The sequence below is a fragment of the Octodon degus genome, unplaced genomic scaffold (assembly GCF_000260255.1).
Source record: "Octodon degus isolate 3935 unplaced genomic scaffold, OctDeg1.0 scaffold00147, whole genome shotgun sequence".
NCBI classification, from domain to species: Eukaryota; Metazoa; Chordata; class Mammalia; order Rodentia; family Octodontidae; genus Octodon; species Octodon degus.
The window spans coordinates 2616402-2642631 of record NW_004524723.1 but is presented as its reverse complement, the minus strand read 5'-3'; the positions used below and the strand labels follow the sequence as shown (position 1 = coordinate 2642631).

Sequence of the window (26230 nt, the reverse complement as noted above, 5' to 3'; positions counted from 1 at the left end):
ATAATAATAAAATAAAACCTTCAGATATGGTGGCGCATGACCGTTAATCTTAGCATTTGTGAGGCAGAAGCAAGAGGATCATGAGTTTGAGGCCATCCATCAAATTTATGGTCACTCTGGCCTACATAGTGACCCTCTCAAACAAAACAAAACTCTTACATTCATAGTTGACTGGTTTTTCTAAAAAGGTGCCAAAGCAATTCAATCAAGAAAGAATAATTTTAATAAATGTTAGTACATGCAAAATAGAGTTGGACCCATGCTTAACATTGCAAGCAAAACTTTTCTACTATCTTTGTTAAAAAAAATTTTTTTTTTTTTTTAAAACAGGGTGCAAGATGACCCTGAACTTGTGTTGAGCCTCCTGCCTCAGCCTCTGCAGTGTTGGGATTACAGGTGTATGTCACCATCCTTGGCAAGTTTTGTAATTTTTCTTTTGTAAATCTAAAATTCTTTCAAAATACTCTTTAAGTAATTTTTCTTTAATTTTTTAAAAAAGGCACTCAGCCCGGGGAGATGGCTCAGTAGGATAAGCGCTTGACTGACAAACGCAAGGATCTGAGTTCAATCCCCGGTTCCGCCAAAAATAAGTAAATAAATAAAAAATAAAAATAAAAAAGGCTCTCAGAAATATAAAGAAATAAAACAACACAAACTTCAAAGGGATATCCGAATGCTAATATTTATCATAATACCATTCCCAAGAGCCTAACTGTTCATCTACAGTTTAATGGAAAGACAATGCTGTAATTACAAACATGGAATGCTTTCAAGCCATAAATACAATCCTGATTTATACTGTTTACAACAAGAATAAATCTTGAAGATATTAAGCAAGGTGAAAGAAGCCACATACAAAGGACACACATAGAATGAATCTGCTTACATGAAAGATCTAGACTTGGGAAGTTCATTGACATGGAAAGGATACAATGGTCACTGAGATTAGGGGAGGCAGGCAAGTACTTCTTAGTAACAGAATTTTGTCACATAACCTTGTCAATTTGCTATAGTCCTTGCACTACACACTTTAACTGATTTAAATGATGAAATGTTTTTTTCAAAAAGTGAACCCACAGAATGGATAAAATACTTATGAATCATGGAACACACATTGAGACTACTTTTTTTTTTTTTAAAAAAACCCCACAACTCAACAGTACAAAGACAAATTATCTAGTTCAATAATGGACAATATGGGGCTGGCCAGATAGCTCAGTGTACTAAAGTGCCTGCTTAGGCAGAGCACAGCAGCCAGGGTTCAATCCCCGGCATGCCATGCCAGCTCTGCCCCTGGGATAGCGCTAGATTGAGACTGGGTCTGGTGGTACATGCCTGTAATCCCAGTGCTTGGGAGGCTGAAAACAGGAGAATCACTATGAGTTCGATCTACGTGGTAAGACCCTGTGAACCCTGTACCAAATACATAAAAAAAAAAAAGAAAATAAAAAAAGAAAATGGACAATAGATCTGAAAGGATATTTATCCAAAACAGATAGATGAATGATCAAATAGCATACGAAAAGGTACTCAGCACTAGTTATTAGGAAAATAAAAAACCAAACTACTTAGCCTAGGATGGCTAAAATAGACAATATTAAGTGTTAGCACTGGATGCAGAGATACTGAAACCCTCAATGATGACTGCTAGGATTATAAAACAGGACAGATGATATGGAAAATAGTTTTGCAATCAGCAAAATGTGAAATACAAACTGAGTGTGGCTGCAAATACCTATAATTGCAGGACTTGGGAGACTGAGGCAGAATGACTAAGTTACAGGCCAGCTTGGCTACTTAGTGAGTCAAGGCCAGCCTGAACTACACAGCAAGATCCTGTCTCAAAACCCTAAATACTATGTGCACCTACTCCTAGGCATATATAGTATTAAAGGGAGCTAAAAACTCAGATCCACATAAGAACTTTGGGACAAAAGCATTAATAACAGCATTATTCACAACAGACAAAAACATTAGAAACAATTCATACATCTATCAGCTAATGAATGAAGACATGGTATAGCCATATGTAGATTATTAGGCTATTAAAAGAATAAAGTACACATTATGACACATCTAGAATAGAAAAATCCAGGGCAACAATATAAGACTAACGGTTGGTTGGGGTCAGGAGGAAACGTGCAATGAGGAATGACTGGGATTTCTTCTTAGGATGATGAAAATACTTTAAAAGTTAAGATAGCTATAGAACTTTATGAGCATGCTAAGAATTACTGAGATACATTTTAATTGGGTATGTTTTCTGATATTGTGAATTTTATCTTAGTAAGGTTGTGATATAAAAAACATTCCATAACACAACTGACACCATGTAAATGAGAAATGATTTCTGTCCTCAAGGAGCTCAAAATTAATTTCCAGACAAACTGGAGAAAATTCATATTTAAATTATTCTAACACAAGATGTAAACATCGTATTTGACTAGAAGCATCACTAAGAAATTTCCTTTAACAAGAAAGTACTAGAAACTTTTAAATGCCTGCTGAAAACAACCTCTCATAGTCCCAACAAACTTAACTATCCCAAATCCTCAAATGCGCACTCTGAATTGATCTAACATCTGAAACCTTTTGAGTATCTCCATGATTTAAACCACAAGACTAGGGGCCAGGGAGATAGCTGAGTAGAATAAGCACTTGCCTGGCAAGCACAAGGTCCTGATTTCAATCACTGGTACCACAAAAACCACAAGACTTGTTTCTTCAATAAATTTAAGAGTATCAAAAATACTTTCAGGCCACGTGTACAAGGTGTACAAGAAACACATATAATCTCATATTTAGACTTGGGCCCTATCCTCATCATATCCCACTATGCATATGCCAACAGTGCTAAATCCCCAAAAAGTCTATGTCTCACTCTTTCTCATTGCTGGGACAAATATGTGACATGCAAAATGAAGGAAGAAAAGGTTTATTTAGCTCACAGTTACTGGAGGTTTCAGTTTATACTCTGCTGGCTCCAAGGCAGAGTGGTACATGGCAGAGAACAATCTTTCATGGTGGTGGCAAAGAGCAGACAGCAAGGGAGGAGTAGCACCACAGTGGCTACAGAGAGGAAGTCTGTCTCTCTTTAGTTGCATTCAGACTACCTGCCCCAGGCTTGGTGTGGTACTTACACCCTTAATCCCAGTAGACCATGAGTTAATCACAAACTCTAGTAATTGGTGCCATGACTGCATGAGGCTTTGAGGGGACAACTAGACAGAAACCATAATAGTCTAAAACCAGACATTTCAGATAGGAGATACTCAACGTGTAGAACTCACAAGATGGTGAAGTAAGCCACAAATGGAAGCAATACTCAGTTATTATTTTTTTATTATCCACTGTTGTAATTCTGTCTCTTGCTTTTAGTGTGTATTTCCTTCTCTCTCTCTTTTTTTTTTAACTCTATGATCTTTCTTCAAAACTTTTTCTCTCTCTCTCATTTTATACTTTTTTTTTTTTTAAAGTGTATCTGGTACAGGGTCTACAGTATTTACAGGGTCTTACTACACAGATCAGACTTGTAGGGATTCTCCTGTTTTTCAGTCTCCCAAGTGTTGGGATTATAGGCATGCGCCATCACACCCAGTCTTAACTGCCTCTCAGTGTGCCCCAGGGGCAGGGCTGGCACAGCATGCCAAGGATCGAGCCCAGCAGCTGTGCTTTCTTTTCTTGTTCATACCCATCTCTGCCATGTGCCACTCTGCCTTGGAGCCAACAGAGTATAAACCTTTCCTTTTTAAAATTCTAATTTTAAATTTATTTATTTATTTATTTATTTGTGCGTGTGTGGCCAGCTCAGCCCACCAGGGGGCGGGGCCAGCTGGCATATGGTGCTGGGGGATTCAACCGTGGTCCCTATGCTTTAGCTAAGCTTGTTCTAAGTAGGTGCCTTAGACCACTGAGCCATCTCACCAGCCCTAAAATTCTAACTTTAAAAACTGAAATTTTAAGAAGACCTATCATTTAGGTCTAAACATCTAAACATTTACCTAAACATCTTAGGTAAGATGTTTACTTGTTTTTTAAAAAACACTCAAACAGTAAGAATAAGTACATAGGAAGTCTTCCTCTCCTATTCCTTATCTGCCAAAAGTAAATACATTTTTCACTGTGTATTTCCCCCAAAATGTATCTTGACTGAACTTATCAGAGCAAAACACATGACCTCTATTACATTTTGGATAAGCAACATCCCTCCAAAGCCTCATGTGTTTGGAGGGTGACTGGATCCTGGGGGCCACAGCAGCTGATCGGTGAGGATGGGATCTGGCAGTGTGTTCTCTCTCCCAGGCTCCTGCTTTCTCCCTGCTTCCTGGACAGCACTGGGCTCCAAGCAGCTTTACTCACCAGACCCTTCCACCACTTCCTTTCTGCCTTGATCAATGTTTCATGTTTGTAGGATAAATTCCTACAAACAGAATTCCTGGCCAAATAATACATATTTATAATTTGGACATATATTGTCAATTTGGTCTTTACAGATACTATCAGTCCACACTCTCACCAGCCTCCTACAGCTTGCCACACATTGCTATATTGTCAAACTTTGTTATTATATTGCCCAACATGTGAGAAAACATCTCCATATGAGAACACATCATTTTAAAAATCATTTTCTGTCAAATCGTCAATCTTATTTTTCACTCCCTGTCTTGGGGCCAGTAGATCAGTCTTTTTCATGATAACATATAAACACTTTAAGTTTTTACATTACATATGATACCTTCAGAGGTCTTCAGATAGAATCTCAAATAATACTATCTGAAGTTCACCTTGAGGCAAAATATAAGGATTAATACCCGGGGAGATGGCTCAGTGGAATAAGCGCTTCCCTGGCAAGCACAAGGGCCTAAGTTCAATCCCGGGTTCCACCAAAAACAAACAAACAAACAAACAAACAAACAAAAAACACATCTTGGTTTTCTACGTGGTAATTCCAGCTTTCCTAGCACCATTTATCAACTTTTTTTTTTTTCCTTCTCTTTTTTCAGTGCTAGGGATCCAGCCTAGGGCTTCACTACAGCCTAGTCAAGCACTCTATTCCCAAGCTACAGTCCCAACACAAAGAACAGCTTTTCTTGATCAAATTTTTCTAAAAGTCATAATCACATACTAGGTACACACATAGGTCTATGTCCAGACCTTTTATTCTGTTGTACTAGCATTAACTATTCACAACCAGAAGCAAAATGCCTTAAGTGTTGGACTTCATAATATCACCTGGCAGGATACTGAGATAATTTCCTTGGTCCACTTTGTATATGAACTTCAAAATGAGCTTTTGTGGCATTTGTGGTGGGGAATTGTTGCTTGTCATGCTTACAAAAAGCTGATAATCCTTTATGACCTTAACTCTTCACTGGGGGTGTGGGGGAAAGATATAGATATGACTTTCCATTTCACAAAGTTTTGTTTTGTGTCCTTAGTAGTTTTTTGGGGGGCAGGGTGGAGACTGAAGCTAGGTTCACACTGAGCTTCAACATTTAACAGCCCTCCCTTTCCTAACAGGATCTTGCTAAATCACTAAGGAGGGGAGGGAAGAAGCAATGGTAATGGAAGAGAACGGACTCTGGATCTTATTCCTTGGGTATTTTGGTAAGTCTCCTATTTTTGAATAGGAACAAAAAGTGACTAACACCTATTTTCCTTAAGAAAAACAAAAAGGCATTTTCTTTTTTAAAGAAATTTGATTATTTTCTTGTTTGAAGCACTGAGCCCCTCTACTGGAGAAGGAAGAGAATCTATATAGCACTTGAGTGATTTTAAAGATCATAAGAAAAACCTACCTGAAGAGTAACAACAGATGATTATGATTATGATTATGATTATGATTATGATTATTATTATTATTATTACATTCAGGAAAGAAACAACATGGTGAGAAAAACAATCCCAGCATGTTGCACTAATGGCACTTCCCTAACATCTAAAGGCCTTGGGTTTCTTTTCCAGTGTCATCCACTGAGACCATGTTCTCCTTCTCCATCTAAGTCTGACACGCATACAGCTGGCTATGTATGCAAGAATGCCGGCTAGACGATAACTACTCAGGCTAGATGATAACTATACATGCCCAACAAGGCGCTGAGAGATGGCAAGGAACCTTCAAGTTATAGGGCCTGCTGGAAAATAATAATATTACTGAAGATGCTGCACTCAAAAGAAACTGGTGTCATTTTGCAGGACCCACAGTGGGTTCTTGCAAGATAGCTTACAGAATAGCAGGCCTGGTCTCTCCCTGAATTCTCTAGCTTCCTGTCTTGCCATCTGATCATTCACTCACAGGCACTTCTGCCACAATGCCATCTACCATGATCTGACACAGACAGGGGGGTGCTCATCAAATTAATGGGGCACCTGGACTTCCAGCCTCCCACACTATGAGCCCCCAAACCCTTTTCTTTATTGAAATTATCTAGCCTCAGCTATTTCATTTTAGCAATGGAAAGCACCCTAATATAGTACACTTTTAGGGTAAACTGCATGGAAGAGTTATAAGGACTTAGGCTTTATGCATAATCTAATTCACTAACAACTTGATTTTTTGGCAACTTTCAAGTAACTCCACTCTCCCTTTTCAAAGCATTCTAACTTAGCTTCTTCAACCAACACCCTATCAAAATCATTCTTGCAAATCATCAGGCCATCAATAAAACCAAATCTCTTCACTTACTATACTAATCTTCTCAACAGCATTCAACTCACTTTTTCTTTCTCTCCTGATACTTACTTTGCACTCGGCTTCTATGACAACCATACTCCTTCATCTTCTCTGACTGTTCCTCATCGATCATCTTTCCAGTTCGCCCCTTTCCTTCAAATATGAAATATTTTAGTTGTCGCATACTTTTTCCCAGGATTTCTCCTTTTTCCCTTTTCTCATTCTACATTCTTTTCTTTGGCAAAAAGGGAAGCTCATTCATTTCCCTAACTTTATTATCTTCCAAATGGAGCACGAGACCCACACATATATAACTGCCTATCCAATATATCACCTTCTATGATATTTAATGACCCTGAGTACATCATATGCCCCATTAAACTTGTGAGCTCCAATACACAGCTCAGCCCACAAAAGACACTCCTATTTGATTAGCTGTGCAAGCCAGAGGCCTATACAACTTTCTATTATGCTCTGTAAAGCTGTCACAATAGCCTGAAGACATGTTAATGTCATTTATGTCAAACTGGTAAAACACTCAAAGACTTTAAATAATGAAAAAAGTGCTTTTCTTAATTAGCAAATTTTTAAAAACTTACTTTTCTAGTCTAGAATGACTTTTGTTCTCTAGAAAGTGAGGTAGCAAGAGAATTAATTTCTGTATTTTAAACTTTGAAACATGACATTTGCCCAATTAAAAAACGGTATGTTGGAGTCACCACCTACCTCCATAAAAAGGTAAAAAAAAAAGTGTTTACTCTCTTTCTCTGGGTTTCTTTTTGCGCAGCTGTGAAATAATACACTTCAGGCATCATATCTTTAGAGGGAGCTAATCCTTAACAGTTCTTTAGGATGAAACAAGAAGACAACTATTTTGTGGCTTTACAATAGGTTTTAGACTTCTAATTTATGAGACAGACATAAAAAGTGGTTAAGTACCTCTATTAAGAACAGTACTATAGGAAACCCCTATTCAATTTTGAAGATTTGAGAGTGACCTAGGAACCACATGTGGAAAGTATAAAAGCACACCATAATCACTGTCCTTCTTCAGAAGCTAAACACTATACGAATGTGCCCATTTCTACATCTCATTTCTCCATCAACCAAGTTAGATGGCCAATATAACTGGCACAAGAACCTAAGTATAATTACGAAGTAACTGATGTCCCAATCAATGATGGTACCCATTAAAGCAATACTATGAATTTATGGTAAGTATCATCTAAATGTGACACATGTAAAATGGCTGGGTATATATATATTATCAGTGTCCTCAGAGAAATATCCAAAACACACCAAGATTTTAAACAGCAGTGTGTAAATACTCATTCCTGAACTTTCAGGGTACCTCTTGAAAACAAGTGATGCAGGGTAAGAAAGCAACAGACATTAAACACATAAACAAACGATGCCATACTGAGTCCCCTACAAAGAAATAAAACCTTGTTATCAACTTATTTTCCACTGCAAAAATGCACCTCACTCCCACCCCAAAATTAAGTACAGTTATCAAAGAATGAAAGGTCATTATCTTAGAAGATTCTCTACATTACTAAAATCATGTATCCTAATCACTTATCCATTAGCTTCTTTCCTGCTAACCCTGACAATGTTTTTGTTCTTCTGGCACAATAAACTGACTTCCCTTTTATAATCACTGCAACTTATACTTTTATTTCACGTGAACTGCATTCAGGTAAGACAGTTTGAATGTTCCATTTGAGCACAGAACATTAACATTGCTGTTACACAAAGAATTCAGACCATCTGAATCAGAATGAGTCACAATTAAGCATCTTTCCCAACTAGATTTGACTGTCAATTAAATAGCTAACGAGCATAAACAAGCACCACATACTACACGTTCTAACAACAAAAAGTGCTCTGCTATGTGCACCTTTCAGATCTGGCTGTACTGGGGACTGAACTCAGAGAGCAATTAACTATATCCCTACCCTTTTTTTGAGTTTGAGAGTGGGTCTTGCTAAGTTGCCTATACTGAAGTCAGCCTCCTTAAGCAGCTGGGATTCACTGGCATGTCTCATCTAGAGTGGCGTGCATTTTTACGACTGTCATCTTAAAAATACAGGTGACGTTTATACTCCAAACTAGAATAATTGCTATACTATGTCTTTAGTTTAAAATGTTGTTGAATACCTATATTGCCAAGCACTTGTTGGCACACTTAAACATAAATCAACTCTATCAGAGTACACTATGCACAAAAATCAACTTAAAATGGATTAAGGACTCAAACATATGACCTGAAACTTAAAAATCATTGAAGAAAATATGGGAGAAAAGCTTTTTGATCCTGGTTTTGGCAATGACTTTATGGATATGACACAAAAAGCCTATGTAACAAAAGTGAAACTAAACAAATGAGCCTATATTAAGCTAAATACAAGATATGGTCAATGGGGCTATAGAGATAGCTCAGCGGTCTAAGCACCTGTGTGGCAAGTGCAAGGATCCAGGTTCAATCCCCGGTACTGCATGTCATGCCAGTCCTGCACCAAGCTGGCCAGTAAAACTGGGTGGCACATGCCAGTAATCCCAGTACTGGGGAGGCACAGAAGGGTCACTACAAGTCCTAGCTGCATAGTGAGATCCTATACCAAATAAATAAGAAGGATTAAAATATACATATGGTGAATGCAAATTTTAAAAAAATGCATAATTTTTAAAAAATTACCATATAAATCACACTGTTATTAATCCCTTTCAAAATACACCACACACACACACACACACACACACACACACACACACACACACACAGAGTTCTTGCCACTTTTTGAAGCAGTTCTGGAAGTCATCTTTCCTGTCTTTATGAGGCATGATAAAAAAATACACTGAAAATTGCTGCCAAATACCATCCAAAGGAAAGGTCTGTAAAAGCATTATAGTTTGCTCTGATCCACCTTCTTCACTAGATCTGGTACTGTGCTACTTCTCCCTTTTTTCCAGTGAAAAAGACTATGAAAAGGCAAACATTTTGAATTGATTCAAACACTGAGGCAGCCACAATAATGCAGCTAAAGATACTCAAAGGGGCTTGGGAGATAGCTCAGTGGTCTATGCATCTGCCTAGCAAGTGCAAGGACCTGGGTTCAATCCCAGGCACCACATGTCGTGCTGGCCCTATCCTGGGCACGCCGGGCCAGCCACCAAAACCACTGGGCATGGTGGCGCATGTCTGTAATACCAGTGCTGGGGAGGCTGAAGCAGGAGGATCACTACAAGTCCGATCTATGTAGTGAGACCCTGTACCAAATAAATAATATTTAAAAAAAAAATTTTTTTTTTAAGGGAAGGGTCTACAGGGTGCTCAGGGTCTCACTATTAGATAGGACTCGTAGTGATCCACCTGTTTACAGCCTCCCAAGAGCTAGGATTACAGGCGTGCATCACCACGCCCAGTCTCAATTGCCATCTCAGCGTGCACCGGGGGCCAGGCCGGCATGTCAGGAGGCCGGGGGATCGAACCTTGGTCCCTACACCTGCCTGCAGGCCATTTAATCCGCTGAGCTATTTCACTGGCCCCAAATATATAAAAATTTAAAAAATAAATCAACAAAGATACTCAAGAAAGAGGACTTTCAGAACTGATTTAGAAAGTGGAAAGAATGATGGGATAAGTGTTTGAAGCTGAGGTATTTTGAGGGAGATTAATGGGAATATATCTTTTACTGTCATAAAATTTTAAAGTATTCATCATAGTTTTAGATCAGACCCTGTAGTTTTGTGCAGCAAGGGAAATAACACAGTGTAAAGGTAACTTATAGAACAGGAGAAAATACCTGAAACTCATTCAGTGGAGGCTAATAGCCAAAAGATAAATAGAAATCACTGGGCTGGAGGGCCGGCCACAGGTCAATAAGAGTGTCTGCTTGCCTAGCATGCCTGAAAATCTGGGTTAGAGTCCCCACCTCACATACAAAGAAGAAACCCTAACCTAAAACATTTACAAACATATAACTGGTCCGATTAAAAAATGTTTAGTAAAGAATTTCACAACTCCAGGTATCATATTTACCAGGTCAGCCATTACTGAAGTCAAATGAAAGGTGTTTTCAGTGATGCAGAGTGCTTCTTTGCACACTGCTGCTGAGACTGTAAACTGGGACTTTTGGTACAGAAACAGTATGGAGGTCCTGTCCAACACCAAGAATAGAATGAACTATCACAATCCAACTATTCCACTTCTGGGTCTCTTTCCAAAAGAACTGAAATGAATTATCTGATAGAAGTATCTGTACCCTACCTTCACTAAACTATCACTCACAATAGCCAACATACAGAAACGACATGTCAAAAAAATAAAGAACAAACAAAGGAACGAAGGAACGAAAGAAAAAAAGGAAAAAGAAAGAAAGAAAGAAACAAACTAAATGTCCACTGATAGAGAGCTTGACATTTGCAACATGGATGAATCTGAGTACATCATGTTAAGTGAAGTAAGATGGGCACAAAACAACAATTTCATATCATGCATACCACCTATGTGTGAAATCTAAAGAAGCAGAACACAGAGTAGAATGGTGGTTTTAACAGGCTAGGGTACAGAGAAATGGAGCCGTCTTGGCCAAAGGGTACACACTTCCAGTCATAAGATGAATATTCTGGAGAGCTGATATACAGTATAGTAGCTATGTTAACAATGTATACTTGACATTGCTAGAGTGTATTTTTAAGTGTCCTCACCACAGACACATGCAAAATTATTAAGGCAGTGGACATAATAGTTTGGTTTTATAAGCGCTTTAAAATGCATATGTAGCAAAACATCATACTCCTCACCACAAATACAATTTGTACCTGTCAACTATACCTCCATAAAGGTACAAGTTATCTCCATTCACTAGGAAATGAAACTCTGCCAAGGTCATGATGCTAATAAAACAGGCACAGGAATAAACCATGGGTAGCTACCTTTCATCTCCAAAAAAGCAACACATAATCTACCTTATTCAATGCACAGGCCCTCTGATTACATGTATGTGATTTTTAAAAATAACCTGTACCTCACTTAAAAGAAATCAGATCATGTTCACTATTTATTGTCATAATCCATTTAGCAAGTATCAAGTCTGGGGCCTCAGCTGTGGCAAGGAAGATGCTACAGTCCCTGGCTGACAGCTCATGTGTGCACCTGGTAGAGTGGCACCGCACAACCTGGTGCTCTGGCCTGCTGGTACTCAGCAGTTACAGGCTCTGCCTGGTCACTGGCACTATGGTCTTCTGCCTTCTGGAACTGCCTTGGGAAGACCTGTTGCACAAGCTTACTGGAGAAGCATGAGTGACTGTAGTGGCAGGTGAGCAATTCCTGGGCCAGGGTCAGAGGCAGAGGCCAGCAACTAGGGTATGTCAGTTCTCAGAAACTGGAACTGAGGCTTCACCTCAGTGTTCTTTGCCAGCACTGTAACTGCCACTAACAGTTATGGCCACACCACACCCCTACTGGATGGAGGCAAGACCTTCTGCACATCTACTTGACATCTACTTCACCATCCTGTTCCTAACTGCCATGATCCAGCAACATCACCATGCTTGTTACCAGCAAACCAGTCTTCTATTTCCACATCTGCTGGGGCTTCTCCAAGCATGTGATGGCCACTGTCCATGTCATTGTCCTTGGGTTTGTTGCCATGTCCTGATTCTCCTTCATCTCAGCTGCTGTGTTCTCAGTCTCAGAGGATGACTGAACTTCCTTGAATCTTTTTGTGCTTAATTTTTTTGAGTACCAACTGCCTAGGGGATTATGTTCCCGGGAAAGGCTACAATCAAAAATTCAGAGAGCTCTACAAGACCGGGATCACATGTTACTTATTGCTGGACCTCACTGCAATGCTGGTGGTTCTGGAGACATTCTGTCTGCTTGTTCAGGAAGATGTTCTCCATGAAGGATGAGAACAAAGACCAGGTGCACACTGTGGGGCACAATTGATCAACTGTCTTTCTTCTCCATCACATGAAGCTGCTGAGGAGGAGGAGTGGAGGCAAAGTGAGCCCTTTGAAGTGTGCAAGTGTTGTGAATGGCTCTGCCAGCTACTGGGCCTGGCCTTCCCTTGGGTTGCAGTGTCTATGTATATAGGAATATAAAGGCTGAGGTGATTAAAAAAAAAAAAAAAAAGGCTGAGGTGATGCTATTTTGAGAAATAGCTACTATTTGCATTATTTTTAAAAATGAAATGAAAGAATCTTTTTGTGCTTAATTTTTTTGAGCACCAACTGCCTAGGGGATTATGTTCCCGGGAAAGGCTACAATCAAAAATTCAGAGAGCTCTACAAGACTGGGATCACATGTTACTTATTTTGCTGGACCTCACTGCAATGCTGGTGGTTCTGGAGACCTGTCAGCTTGGAAATGGGCTCTGTACCTATGATTCATGTGTGACAAAATTACCTGTACTTGTAAGACAAGAACACCTGAAGCAGTATGCTAAGGTAGACAGAAACAGATTCTGTATTTTTACTTGGGCATATTGGGGTTTGAATCAAAATCATTGTCTAATGGCTAAATCACAAGATTTCTATTTTTTTAAAAAAAGGTATTTTATAAATAGGTTTATGTGTATTGGTTCGCATGTACCTATCAAAAATGATTATTTTTACAGAATCTAAGTTAAACCTTATTTATAATGAGTAGATTACCATTAACTATGCACATATAAAGTATAAATGTTTATATCCTCTACATATAAGTTACCAGATCTAACTGTACTTTTTAACCCAAAATTGTAGATAGTTTTTATTTTTTATACTAAAAAAGCCAAAATTGCTACAATAAGGAGATTAGTAAGTCTAAGAGTAAATAACTTAATATTCTATTACAATAAGTACTCTACCTTCTTGCAACAGTATGACATTAGATTCTCAAATATCTGTAAACTTTTGTTTTGGAAGAGGACAAGTAAGGAATAGCAGCACTTGTAAAATGGTTGAGATATTTTGTTTAGAAAGTACACTGATTTACACTTACCTAGTCCTAAAGCATAGAACATACACATAAAAGCCCTAAATAAACAGACCGTGTTGCATTAATCTAAAAATCCTAAATTAGAAGCTAAAAATAAATAAAATCAGCTTGGCTTGGTGGAACACACCTGTAATCCTAGCACTTGGGAGGCTATTATAGGAGGATTGCCACAAATTCAGGGCCAACCTGAGCTACATAGAGAGTTCGACAGCCTGAACTACACAGTTGAGATCCTGTCTCAAAACCAATCAATCATGACTGCTTATTTAAAAAAAGAAAAAAGTACTGAGTTTGTCAGTCTGGTCTTTATCCAGGAAAATGACAACAACTGTAATGGTTAGAACCGAGGGGTTATATAACGTAACTTACATAACAGGCACCCTTCACGGAGAGAGTAACATGATTAGTACTTCTCAATGCTTCCCAGTTAAGTTCTACCTGATGGCTGCCCTTCCACAGACAATCATTATCTAAACTTCCAACACCACAGATTAGGCTTCCCTTTTAATTCTCAATCATGAACAATTTAAAACATCAAAAGTACACAGAAGGTTTTCACAACTATTTTTCAAATGACTTAGTGAAATGTAATATGCCTACAGAAAGATATATAAACTGTAAGTGTACTCTGAGGAATTTTCTCAAAGGGCACACACTAAATAATTTGTATCCCAACAAAAACTTTAGAATTTTATGAAGACTAAAACACCTCAAGCCCCTCTACAACAGTTATTGCCATCACAATCCCAACACAATTGATTACTTTTGCCCGGTTTATTTACTTCACCTAAACAGTCATACTTTTGGGTCTGGTTTCTTTATACTCGATGTTATTTATTCAGCATTCACCTGTCATGTAATCCTAATATGAACACACACACTGTTCACATTCAACTGCTCATGGGAACCTGAGCTGTTCCCAATTCTGTAATAATGCTGCTTTAACATTCTTGCACATGTCTTTTGGTGAAAATACATAATCAACAAAGGCATATACTTAGGGGTATAAATAATAAGTCACAGGGTTTGTGCATGCTCATGGTAGATAATCAGTCAAAGCAGATGCATCAGTTCAGAGGCTGCCAGCAGTGTGAGTCCCACTGTTCCACATCCTTGCAAACACTCTCTTGCCTGGGCTTTTCACATTAGTTACTGTGGAGTGTGTGGATGCAGTATAAGATCACAAGTTTTAAAGAATTTTCCCGATGGCTAATGAAGCTGAGCATTTAGTTTCAGTACATTTACTGACCATTTGCACATCCTTTTTGGTGTCTCTGTGAAGTATCTATCCAAGTACTCTGCCTACTTATCTACTGGCTTGTTTTTGCCTTAGTAGCATGTAAAAATAAAAGACATACAGTATTGTCAGGTTTAGTTTTTCACCTTTTTAATGTTGTCTTTGGTGAACAGAGGGTCTTACTGTAACCAACTTGCCAACTTTTCTACTATGACTTGCACTTCCTACATCTGGATGAAGAAAATTTCCCTATTCCAACATTATAAAATTGTTCTCTAATGTTTAAGAGACATTTTATCATTTTATTTCTTATATTTAGATCCGCAGTTCACCCAGAACTGTTTTTGTGGATGGTGTAAGGTAGAAAGATTAATTTTCCCCCTAGACTCAATAATGTTTATTATGACATCACCCTCTCTAGCACACTGCAGTATCACCTTTACTATAAATGGAGCAAATATTTGTGTAGGTATGCTTTAGGACCAATTGATCTTTGTTTTTCTTTTGGCCCAAAAGACAATGTCTCAAATGACGACAGGCTTGTACCCTGTTATGGTTTGTGTCTAGTTGTCCCCCCAAAGCCTCATGGAGTCATGGGGCAGCTTCTGGAGTTTGTGACTGATTCATGATCTAATGCTGTGATTATGGGTGTGAGTGCCCTGGGGCAAATACTCTGCATTACAATGTGAGGAGGGGAAACAGGCTCAGCTAGTGCCTGAGCTGCTGCCACTCCTTTTGTGCTCTTGCTCTTTGCTGCTACCATGAATGGCTGCTCTCTGCCACATGGCATTCTGCCTTGGAGCCAGCTGAGTATGGACTGATACCTCCATTCACTATAAGATGAATAAACCTTTCCTTCCTTCATTTTGGTGTTGGGTATTTATCCCACAACAAGAGAAGAATAATAAGACATACCCCACCTTGATAATCAGTGCTACTAATTTATGTTTCCTCTTCATTACTCCTGGCTTTTTGCCCATGTAAGCTTTAATTAAAATCAGTTTCAAAATTCTTCCCTCTTATAAGTCTCACACACATGGTATTTTAAGTAGAAATTTCCTTTAATAAATAGATTGGTAAAGAGAACAGAGAATAGTATCTTTTTTTTTTTTTTTTTTTTTTTTGGTGGTACTGAGGACTGAATAAGACCTTGCTCTTGCCAGGCTAGTGCTTATTTTACTGAGCTTTCTCCCCATCCCCAACAATAGTCTTCTAATCAAAAAAAAATTATACCTTTCATTTAGTTACATTTTCCTTAGCTATCTTTTAATAACATCAGTTTATAAACCTTTTTTCTGCCAGTGCTCAGATTTGAACCCAGAGGCAAGTGCTCTGCCTCTGAGCTGTGTATTATGCCTTTTCTCACTCAGACAAGGTGTTGCTACGCTGCTCTGCCAGCCTCAAACTTGTGATCTCTCCTGCCTCTCTGTCTTCTAGGTAGCTAGGATCATAGGTGTACACCACAGATGAGAAGTCTTGCATATCATTATGCTACTTCCAGTTCTTTAGTTGTTTAATACCATAGTAAAATTCTGCTTTTTCTATTTGTTGGTTTGTATAGGTAAAATATAATTCATTTCTGAATACTGATCTTGTACACAGTGATGACCTTGGTGAATTGGCTGCAATCTATTACATTATTTAGGAATTTCTCTTTATGCAGAATCATTTTTTAATGATAGCTTTCTTCCTTCCCTTTTTCCTTGTCTGGCCTAACTGCAACTGACTAGGACCTTCAATACAATGCCAAATAGAACTTCTGGGGCTGGCAAGATGGCGGCGGCGGCAACAGCGCTGGGCAGGAGAGGTGGAGGTGGCAGAAGAGGTAGTGGGGCTGGCGGTGGCTCTAGTGGCGGGACAGGCAGCAGCCACAGTGGCTTGTTGGGTAAGTGGAAGACTGATGATAAGCCTGTAAAAATTGACAAATGGAATGGATCTGCTATGAAAAACTCTTTGGATGATTCTGCCAAAAAGATACTTCTGGAAAAGTACAAATACGTGGAGAATTTTGGGCTAATTGATGGTTGCCTCACCATCTGCACCATTTCCTGGTTTTATTTATTCATTTATTTTTTGCCATTGTGGCTTTAATTTGGGATTATATACACCCCTTTCCAGAGTCTAGGCCAGTTTTGGCTTTGTGTGTCATATCCTATTTTGTGATGATGGAAATTCTGACCATTTATACCTCGTATAAGGAGAAGAGCATCTTTCTTGTGGCTCACAGGAAAGATCCTACGGGGATGGATCCCGATGATATTTGACAACTGTCCTCTAGTCTCAAAAGGTTTTATGACAAATATACCCTGAAGCTGACTTTCATCAGTGGGAGAACAAAACAGCAGCGGGAAGCCGAATTCACCAAGTCCATTGCTAAATTTTTTTATCATAGCAGGACACTGGTCATGGATGCGTATGAACCTGAAATATCCAGGCTCCATGACAGTCTTGCTGTAGACAGAAAAGCAAAATAGATCATTCTAAAAGCAGCCCACTTTCTGCTGGACCATGCAGAATTATTGGGTGGGTTGGGTGAAGAAATGGAATTTAAAATGGGTAAAGAATTGATTAAAGTGTCCCTGTTTTGTCTTGAAATTTTATTCCACTCACAGGATTTTCTAGCACAAATAAGAGAAGTTGTAGTTCTTATGTCTAGCTGTAGCTTCCTTAGTCTGCTGATTGTGTTGTTTTGATTTGCTTTTCTGGAAAGGCGTTTTTGCTGGAAGCTATCTAGAATTTTTTTTTCTTACTAGCACTATTTTATATAGTGTAGCTTTGTGCCATGCAACATTGAAGACTCAGTTTTTAAAAATGATTAACCTGTTGCTAGCTTTGTGTTAATTCCTGTTTCAACAACTTTCCTTAAAGAATTCAGGATACAACTTGTGTATGACAGCTTTCTGTTAACACCATTTTTGTGGATGTGTGTATGTCTAACTTGGGGGTAAAAATTTTTTTTAAGAGCTTTTCAATTTGCCTGCTACATTTTGTGCACTTAACCAATTAAAGAAACCAGTGGCATTAAAAAAACAAAACAAACTTCTGATATCAGACCATTGCCAATCTCAGGAAAAAACCTTTCAGTGTTTCACTATTAAGTATTTTAACAGTTGCTATAGATCTCTGATACATAGCAATCCCCACTTACAGGTCCCAAGACTGCCAGTAGGTGCCTGAAACCTCAGAAAGTACTGAATGCTACACAGACTATTCCATGTTCTTTATACATATACCTCTGATAAAGCCATAGCAGGAGATTAACAATAATAAAATAGAATACTTTAAAATACTTTACTGTACTTTCAGCTTTTCATTTAAATGAAGTACTTTATGGCTGTCTTTGTCAGATCCAAACTGCCATCATTACTACTCTTGCAATTTGAGGTTACTATTAGTGTTTGTTTGTTTGTTTTGCAGAACCGAGGACTGAACTCAGGCCCTTGCACTTGCCAGGCAAGTGCTTATTCTATTGAGCTATCTTCCCGGCCCTGAGGTTATTATTAAGTAAAGGTTACTTGAACATAAGCACTGTGAAACTTCAACAGATGATCTGCTAACAGACCAAAGGGTGCTAGTGACTAAAGGGTGGGGAGTACATACAGTGTGGACATGCATTACACAGGCATGATCCACATGCTGAGTCATGAGGGGTAACACAGGAGTAGGTTACACTATTCAAAATAGCATGCAAGTTTAAGACTCATGAATTATTTCTCACATTGTTATTTTTTTGGGTGACAGTTGACAACAGGTAACTGATACTGTGGAATGCAAAACGGGATGAGGTGGCATTACTGAACATTCTATTAAAAGGAGTTCTCCCTTACTCCTAGCTACCTTAAAAGCTTTCACTCTTAAATCATATAAACCTCATAAAATGGTTTCTCTTCATCTACTAAGACTTCTCTCCTTTATTAATAAGGTGAATTAGATTTACAAATTTGTGAATATCAAGCCAATCTGCTTATCTGGAAAGTCACTGTGAGACAGGGTCTCACTAAATTGCCCAAACTGGTCTCCAACTTACAATCTTCTGTCTCAGCCTCTCAAGAAGCTAGACTTACAGGGCTGTGCCGCTGCACCAGGCTCTTTTGCTATTGTCATACATTTAATCTTACATATAGTTCAAGCCTCTCAGTTACATTATCAGCATTTAATACATATTCATTCACTTACACTAGGCCACATATTCAATATCTGCCCTCCTCCATTCCTTCCTGCATCTCCACATTTTCATATGGGATTTCTCATACTGTAGAACTTACAGGTAACGTATTTACTTGTTTTTGTTCCTATCAGGACATTTTAATTTTCCTCTTGCTCTGAATGCATAGTTCCCCTAGGTATAGGATTTTTGGTTTGTTTTCAGTATTTTAAAAATGTGATTCAGTTACTTCTGATTCTTATGCAAACAAAACAAAACAGCCATTGTTCTTTTTGGTTATCTGAGGTTCACTTATCTCTGGTTGTCAGTTAGATTTTCTTTAGTTTTAATTATTTCCTCTTGTTTTTTGTTTGTTTGAAGTCAATCTGCTTTTTATTAAGAGCTTCCTAAAAGTAGCTTATATTATGGGTTTTGTAAGCCATCACAGCCTTTCTGTCTTCAAATCTTGTTAGACATTCTTTCTCTTCTGGGATTCCAATTATAATTGTGCTTCAGCCTTCCTCAACTTGAATTCTGTGAAAGACTCAAAGCCTAAATCCACCATTTACTTCTCTCTTATGCATTTGGAATATAACTACCTATGTACATTCTTGAGAGAAGTAAGGAATGCTAGCTAAGAAGTGTTTGTCTCTACTTTCCTTTTGTCATTCTGTGATGTTTCCTTTGTTTTTTAATTGTTTTTATAAAAAAAGTTGTACGAAGCATTCTGAATGTCAACAAAACAGTTGCAACACGTTTTTTTACAATTACAGAGTGGTATTCAGTTAACAGAACAATAATTATTTCATATAAGCTGCATCAGAGACAACTGAAGATGAAAAACTACCATCCTCATATATAACAAATTTGTGCTGTGCACCAACAAGAACCTGCTTTAAATTTCCATGCCAATTTACAACCCCTATACTGTACCAGGAAAGGTTAGTGGCTACTGAAAATACCACCAGGACAGGGCTATCTAAAGATGCATTCGGTAATGTGTTAACTATACCAAAAAAAAAAAAAAAAAAAAAGGACATTGTACAGTTTAAAAACAAATCTTACAGTCTTACATTTCATTTTTTTTTTTTCTTCAAAAGGAGTTAGTTGTGTACAGGGGGGTTAAATGCTTTATAGACAAGAAAAAAAAAACTGCGCTAGAACTTACTCATCATCATCTTTTCCTTCATCCTCATCCTCTTCATCTTCTTCTTCCTCCTCTCCCTTCTTTTTCTTGCTTTTTTCAGCCTTGACGACTCCCTTTTTTGCTACATCAGGCTTTCCTTTAGCCCATTAGGCAGCGATGTCCTTTTCATACTTCTCCTTCAGCTTAGCAGCCTTCTTCTCGTGTGGTTGTTTGTCATCTGCTGCAGTATTATTCCACATTTCTCCAAGTTTCTTTGCAACATCACCAATGGAGAGGCCAGGATGTTCTCCTTTGATTTTGGGCAATACTCAGAACAGAACAAGAAGAAGGCTGAAGGAGGCCTCTTGGGCACATTGGGATCCTTGAACTTCTTTTTTGTTTCTCCTTTAGGAGGAATATAAGTTTTTATTTCTCTTTCATAATGAGCCTTGTCTGCTTTTGCCATATCTTCAAATTTTCCTTTCTCTTTAGCAGACATGGTCTTGCACCTCTCTGAGCACTTCTTAGAAAACTCTGAGAAGTTAACGGAAGCATCTGGGTGCTTCTTGTGCTTCTCTCGGCAAGTTTGCACAAAGAATGCATATGATGACATCTTGCCTCTCGGCTTCTTAGGATCTCCTTTGCCTATGTTTACTTGTTTTCCTCAGCGAGGTACAGAGTCACCCAGTGCCCGTCCGGCTCTCACTTGCCCCAGCGCTGTCTCTATGGAGCTCAATGTACTGCAATCTCATTTATTTTTACTTTTAGACAGGGTCCTGCTAAATTGCCCAGGCTGGTCTCACACTCACTACCCTCCTGCCTTGCCCTCCTAGACACCTCGGATTATAGGAAGCTAAGATTACCATGCCCAACTGGCTGTAATATTTCTACTAATGCCTTCTAATTTACTAATCTTGTCTTTTTTTTTTTTTTTTTTTTGGAAGAACCGGCGATTGAACTCAGACCCTTGAGCTTGACAGGCAAGTGCTTATTCTACTGAGCCATCTCCCCGGCCCCTCTAATCTTGTCTTTCAAAGCTAGTATTCTTCCATTAAATCTGTATGCTATGCTCTTAATTTCAGTTAATTTGTTTTTCTGTTCTAAAACTTCCATTGCTCCTTTTTATAATTTGCTTCCTGTAACCCGCCTCTTTTATGTAACTTGTTATGTAGCTCAGGCTTGCCTTGAACTCACAGGCATCTTCCTGCTTCAGTCTCATACATGTTCCGTTTACAGGTCTGTGCCACCATGGCCAACTATTCCATAAATTTCCTGTAACTTTCCTATTATTAAATATACTACTTGAAGTTTAAACATAAAAAGTCCTTCACTAATATCTCTAAACAATATATATTTTACTATTTTGCTCTTAGCCTTCTGTTATTCTCTCTTCTTGCTTGACATGCAATGTTATTTTGATTGAGAAACAATCAAGGGGGCCTACCCCTTAGCTCAGTTCTTTTTTTTTTTCTTTTCAAAGTTTTATTGATAAACATATAGCAATGAGACAGTTTCAAATCAGCTCAGTTCTTTAAGTGGCTGCTTCAACAAAGCAGTCAGGCTCAGGTAGCTGTGGTTCGATCCCCACAACTCAAGCCAGCCAAACCTGCCCTGAAGGCATTCGGAGCAAAAAAAACCAAAAACAATCAAATTATGTGAATGTGAAAAATTCCAGAGACTCTGGATGATATTTTAAAAATATTTTTAAAAGGGAACTTTTAAAAAGAGTTCTCTTTATTATCTATAGCTCAGAAAATAGAGAAGCCTTATTTGTGTGGCTTTTTCCTTCCTACTTTGCATCTACTCTCAAAAATTCTTTTAAATATGACCACACACACACACAGACACAGATATTTCAGCTGTCCCAAGCTTACTTAGGACTTCACAAATTCTTGTATATCTGCAGCTATATTACATTCAATTTTTTCGATTCTCAGATCACCCCTCTCTGAGTACTGCACCCTACTTTTTCTCTGCTTTCTTCAGTTTCTCAACCTTTTTAGCTTTGTGATAAGTGACAAGCAGAATGCGTCTGTACTCTATAACACAGTATTTATTATATACAATTGTAATACTATTATAGTAGCACATCTAACACTTTATGTAACCTGTATCTCAGTAGAATTCCGTCTCTCTAATTCAATGTAAATGAGAATCTCTACTTATGGAGGCTGTACTGTTAATTGCACATATAATCTAACTGGATTTTAGTTATCACAAGCACAATCTGACCAGTAATTTTCCACATAATTAAAATAAATATGAAAGTCACTTATGCTAAAACATTTCCTAAAGGCAATTTATTTTCCATATAAACTAATCATTTTAGTACTTGAGTCCAGTATTAAACATTAACTTAAATAAAAGCTTAACAAGCTTACAGTGTTACATACGCTTATTTTATTCTCATTACTTTTTTAATCACACTACTCTCTGAATTATAAAATAAAATCAGGCTCCAAACTTTTTTCTTGTTTTAATGATTCATACTTAACAGTTATGAAAATGAAGGTTGATTATCTACCAAATTTTTGGTTTTGGTTTTCTGTTAACTTTTTATCTTTTATTCTGTATCATGGGAATAAACATAAAGTTAATAGTAAATAAAATTAAATGTTACATTGTTTTACTAAGAGGTCTTCAACAGACAAAAAAAAAGTTTTCTATGAATCTGAGGGAAAAAAAGCTTTGGCAGAAAATAACTGCAATTTACATCTCTGGTACCTAAGTGTACAAAAAGCTTAAAACTCCACATTAAGAAAAAATGATTCCTTGGACCAGCCAGATAACTCAGTGAATAAAGTGCCTGCTTAGGCAGATGCAGGAACCGGATATTCGATCCCTGACCTGCGGTGCCAGCCCCATCCTGCTGAGACCGCTATTGAGACTGGGTGTGGTGGCAGACGCCCGTAATCCCAGTTCTTGGGAGGTTGAAAAACAGGAAGGATCACTATGAGTCTGATCTGTGTAGTGAGACCCTGTACTGGATACATTTTAAAAAAAAGAAAAAATGATTTCTTATAAATGGGGAAAGAGTCAGTAAACAGGGTCCTAGTTCCCTGAACCCCTTGCAGATAAGCAAATGAAAAGATGTTCAACATATTAGTTCCTTGGAGAAATGGAAATTAAAACCACACCTGCCATATGAAATTATTGTCATATGTCAAATGGAACAAATGAATGAAGCAGTGGGGGAGAAAGGTAATGAATATAAACAAAGGAATATGATAAATGATGACAGATTTGGATGGGGTAAATGAAAGATTTGAGAAAAATGAAGACCACTAAAAAGTATATATAACCCTAAACTGTAAGTCCTAGGGGAGACAAAAGCTTCACACAACCTTCTTTATCAAATACCAAAATAAAGGCCAATGACAAATATTGTCAAGGGTCAGACTAAATGACCCATCATCACTAACTATGGAAATATAAAATGGTACAGTCAACTTAGGGAAAATTTGGTAGTTTCTTACAAAGTTAAACACTCCCTTACTACGTGACTCAATAATTCCACCCCAACATATTTTTCAAAGTGAAATGTATGTCCACAAAAACTTATGCTCAACAACTGCAGTTAAATGTTTACAGAAACTATATTCAAAAATCACCAAAAATTGGAACAACTCAAATATATCTAAACCGAAGAATGGGAACTGTGGTATATCCACACACTGGATTACTACTCTGCAGTAACAAAGTAATGAACCATTAATGCATCACCAACACAGATTCGTCTTAGATACACAGGATAACTGGAATAAGTCAGCCTCAAAGGCTATATTCCAGTGATGAAAAAATGTTTATAGAGTTTTCAATGATCATAAACAGCTCATTCTGCATATAATGTCATCATAGGTTCAACAGCATGGCTATACACCACATGATTTCCTTTAAATAATATTCTTCAGATCAAGTCCTAGCCCAGGCCTGGTGAGTGTGTGGGAGAGCATCCTGTTACCCTGTGCCAGTAGAACCTACTGGTCCCAGCCCAGGCGCAGTGTAGGTGAGACTCTCTTCCACACCAACTTGCTCCATCCCCACTCCACAGGAACCCCTCCCCGCCCCACCCGCCCAGTGAGAATTTCTGCCACATTCTGGGGACCCCCAATCCAGTCCTAGCCCAGGCCCGGTGAGTGTTTGGGAGAGCTTCCGGCTACCCTGTGCCAGTGGGACCTGCAGATACAAGCCCAGGTGCAGCGTGGGTGAGACCCCCTTCAACCCCCTTGGGCCCCCCACACCACTCTGCAGTACCCCCCCATAGTGCCCGCCAAGTGAGAATTTCTGTCACGTTCTGGGGACCCCCAGATCCAGTCCTAGCCCAGGCCCAGTGAGTGTGTGGGAGAGCTTCCTCTCCCCTCTACTCCACCTTTTCCCCTCCAGACTCAGCTCAGGCCTGGAGGGAAACCCTGCAGCTGGAATCCCTGCAGAGAGAGTAGGAGAAAAAGTCATCAGGCTACTCCAGAGCAGAACATCTTGCCAGAGGGGCACATCAGTTCACTCCCAAGGGTGACAGCAAGAAGGAGCTGAGCACAGCAGCCACACCCAAGCCAGGCACAGCTGGATAAATCCAAACTGTGTAGATCTGCACCTGAATTTCAGTAGGTGCTAAGGTTATAACTGCAACAAAGCTCTACAACAAAGGTCAGAAGACAGTGCTACACAAAATGACAACTAAAAGAAGCAAAATGCAATCTCAGACCCCAAGCCCACCCATAACAAGCAGAGGACACTAACACAGAACACACTGGAATCACACAGCTGAAATCAATGAATCAACAGCTTCTGAAATAAAGAAACAACTACAGAAAGGTATAGAGGAACTCAGATTGGAAATGAAAAAAGAAACCCCTGATTTAATAGCATCTGCAGTAGAGAACCAAATGCAGAAACATATGGAGGAAACCCAGTGCCTACCCAGAACAAATGCAGAGGACTAACTAGTTCAGCTGAAATGTATGAATTAATAGGGTCAATAGCAAATAAGCAACAGCAGAAAGTTATAGAGGAACTCAGAGCAGAATTCTTTTCTGAAATAAAAAAAAGAATTCTCAGAACTCCTAGCATCTGAAGTAAAGAATCAACTACAGAAACATAGGGAGGAAACCCAATCTGAAGAAAACACTGCAGTAAAAGAATAACTGATTCTAAAGAAGACATTGATAAAAAATAGAGATTAGAAAAATGACAGATTCCTTGAATGAGCAATACAGGAAAGAAATAGATCGCATGAAGCAGAGTCAAAGAGATATACAGGAATTTAAAATCTCAGTCACAAGCTTACAAAACCGTTTGAGTGAAAGTGAAGACAGAGTTTCAGATCTTGAAGACACTGGCGCAGCTAGTGAAAAGGTAACAAAGGATCTCTTAAAAACAACTAGGATGCAGGACAAAATAATCCATCACCTGCTAGAGGATGCAAAGATGAACAAGATGAGACTAATAGGTATCAATGAGAAAAAAGGAGTCAATACAAAGGACATTAAAAAAATATGGGCAGAAGTAATAGCAGAAAACTTGCCAAATATGAGGAAACAATTGGACATTCAGGTAACCGAAGCATATACAACACCAAGTAACCTCAACCCAATTAAAAACACACCGAGACATATAACAGTCAAGATCCTAGAAATACAGCTCAAGATTAATATACTGAAAACCGCTAGAGAAAAGAAGCAGATCACATTCAAAGGAAAACCCATCAGAATTACGGCTGACTTCTCTTCACAAACCACGAAGACAAGAAGAGCATGAAGCACAGTACTTCAAGTCCTCTATGAAAACAAATTTCAGCCCAGACTACTATACCCTGCAAAACTCTCAAGTTTGATGCATAAGTAAAATACTTCCATGACAAAGTACAACTAAAGAATTTCATGATGACAAAGCCAAGCATACACAGGCTCCTGAAAGATGTTCCAGAGAGGGACCAAAATGACCAGAACTCCACGAGAGACCAGATGCAACCAACTAAATAGGGCAAAAAATTAAAACACAGGAGAAAAAGGAGTAAATGACAACAGGTAAATAACATGTCAATCGTAAGTCAATACATCTCAATTCTA

At 38.5% G+C, this 26230-nt stretch overlaps 1 protein-coding gene and 2 pseudogenes across 13 annotated transcripts in view; 2 read left to right on the top strand and 1 right to left on the bottom strand.

Annotated features, from left to right (window-relative positions):
• Positions 1-26230, bottom strand: part of Znf148 (zinc finger protein 148) — a 183162-nt gene that overhangs the window by 11955 nt on the left and 144977 nt on the right. For 11 of the 12 annotated variants that reach the window (XM_023702177.1, XM_023702184.1, XM_023702175.1 and 8 more), the window contains one exon: positions 6743-6826. The exons of the other annotated variant lie outside the window; for it this stretch is intronic. In XM_023702177.1, the coding sequence (XP_023557945.1) occupies positions 6743-6826 (84 nt within the window). The remainder of the gene's footprint in view (positions 1-6742; positions 6827-26230) is intronic. 12 annotated transcript variants of the gene reach the window in all.
• On the top strand, positions 11796-12781 carry LOC105743666 (annotated as a pseudogene).
• LOC105743665 lies at positions 16669-17383 on the top strand (annotated as a pseudogene). Its single transcript, XR_001117311.2, has one exon. The product of XR_001117311.2 is annotated as a signal peptidase complex subunit 2-like (transcript).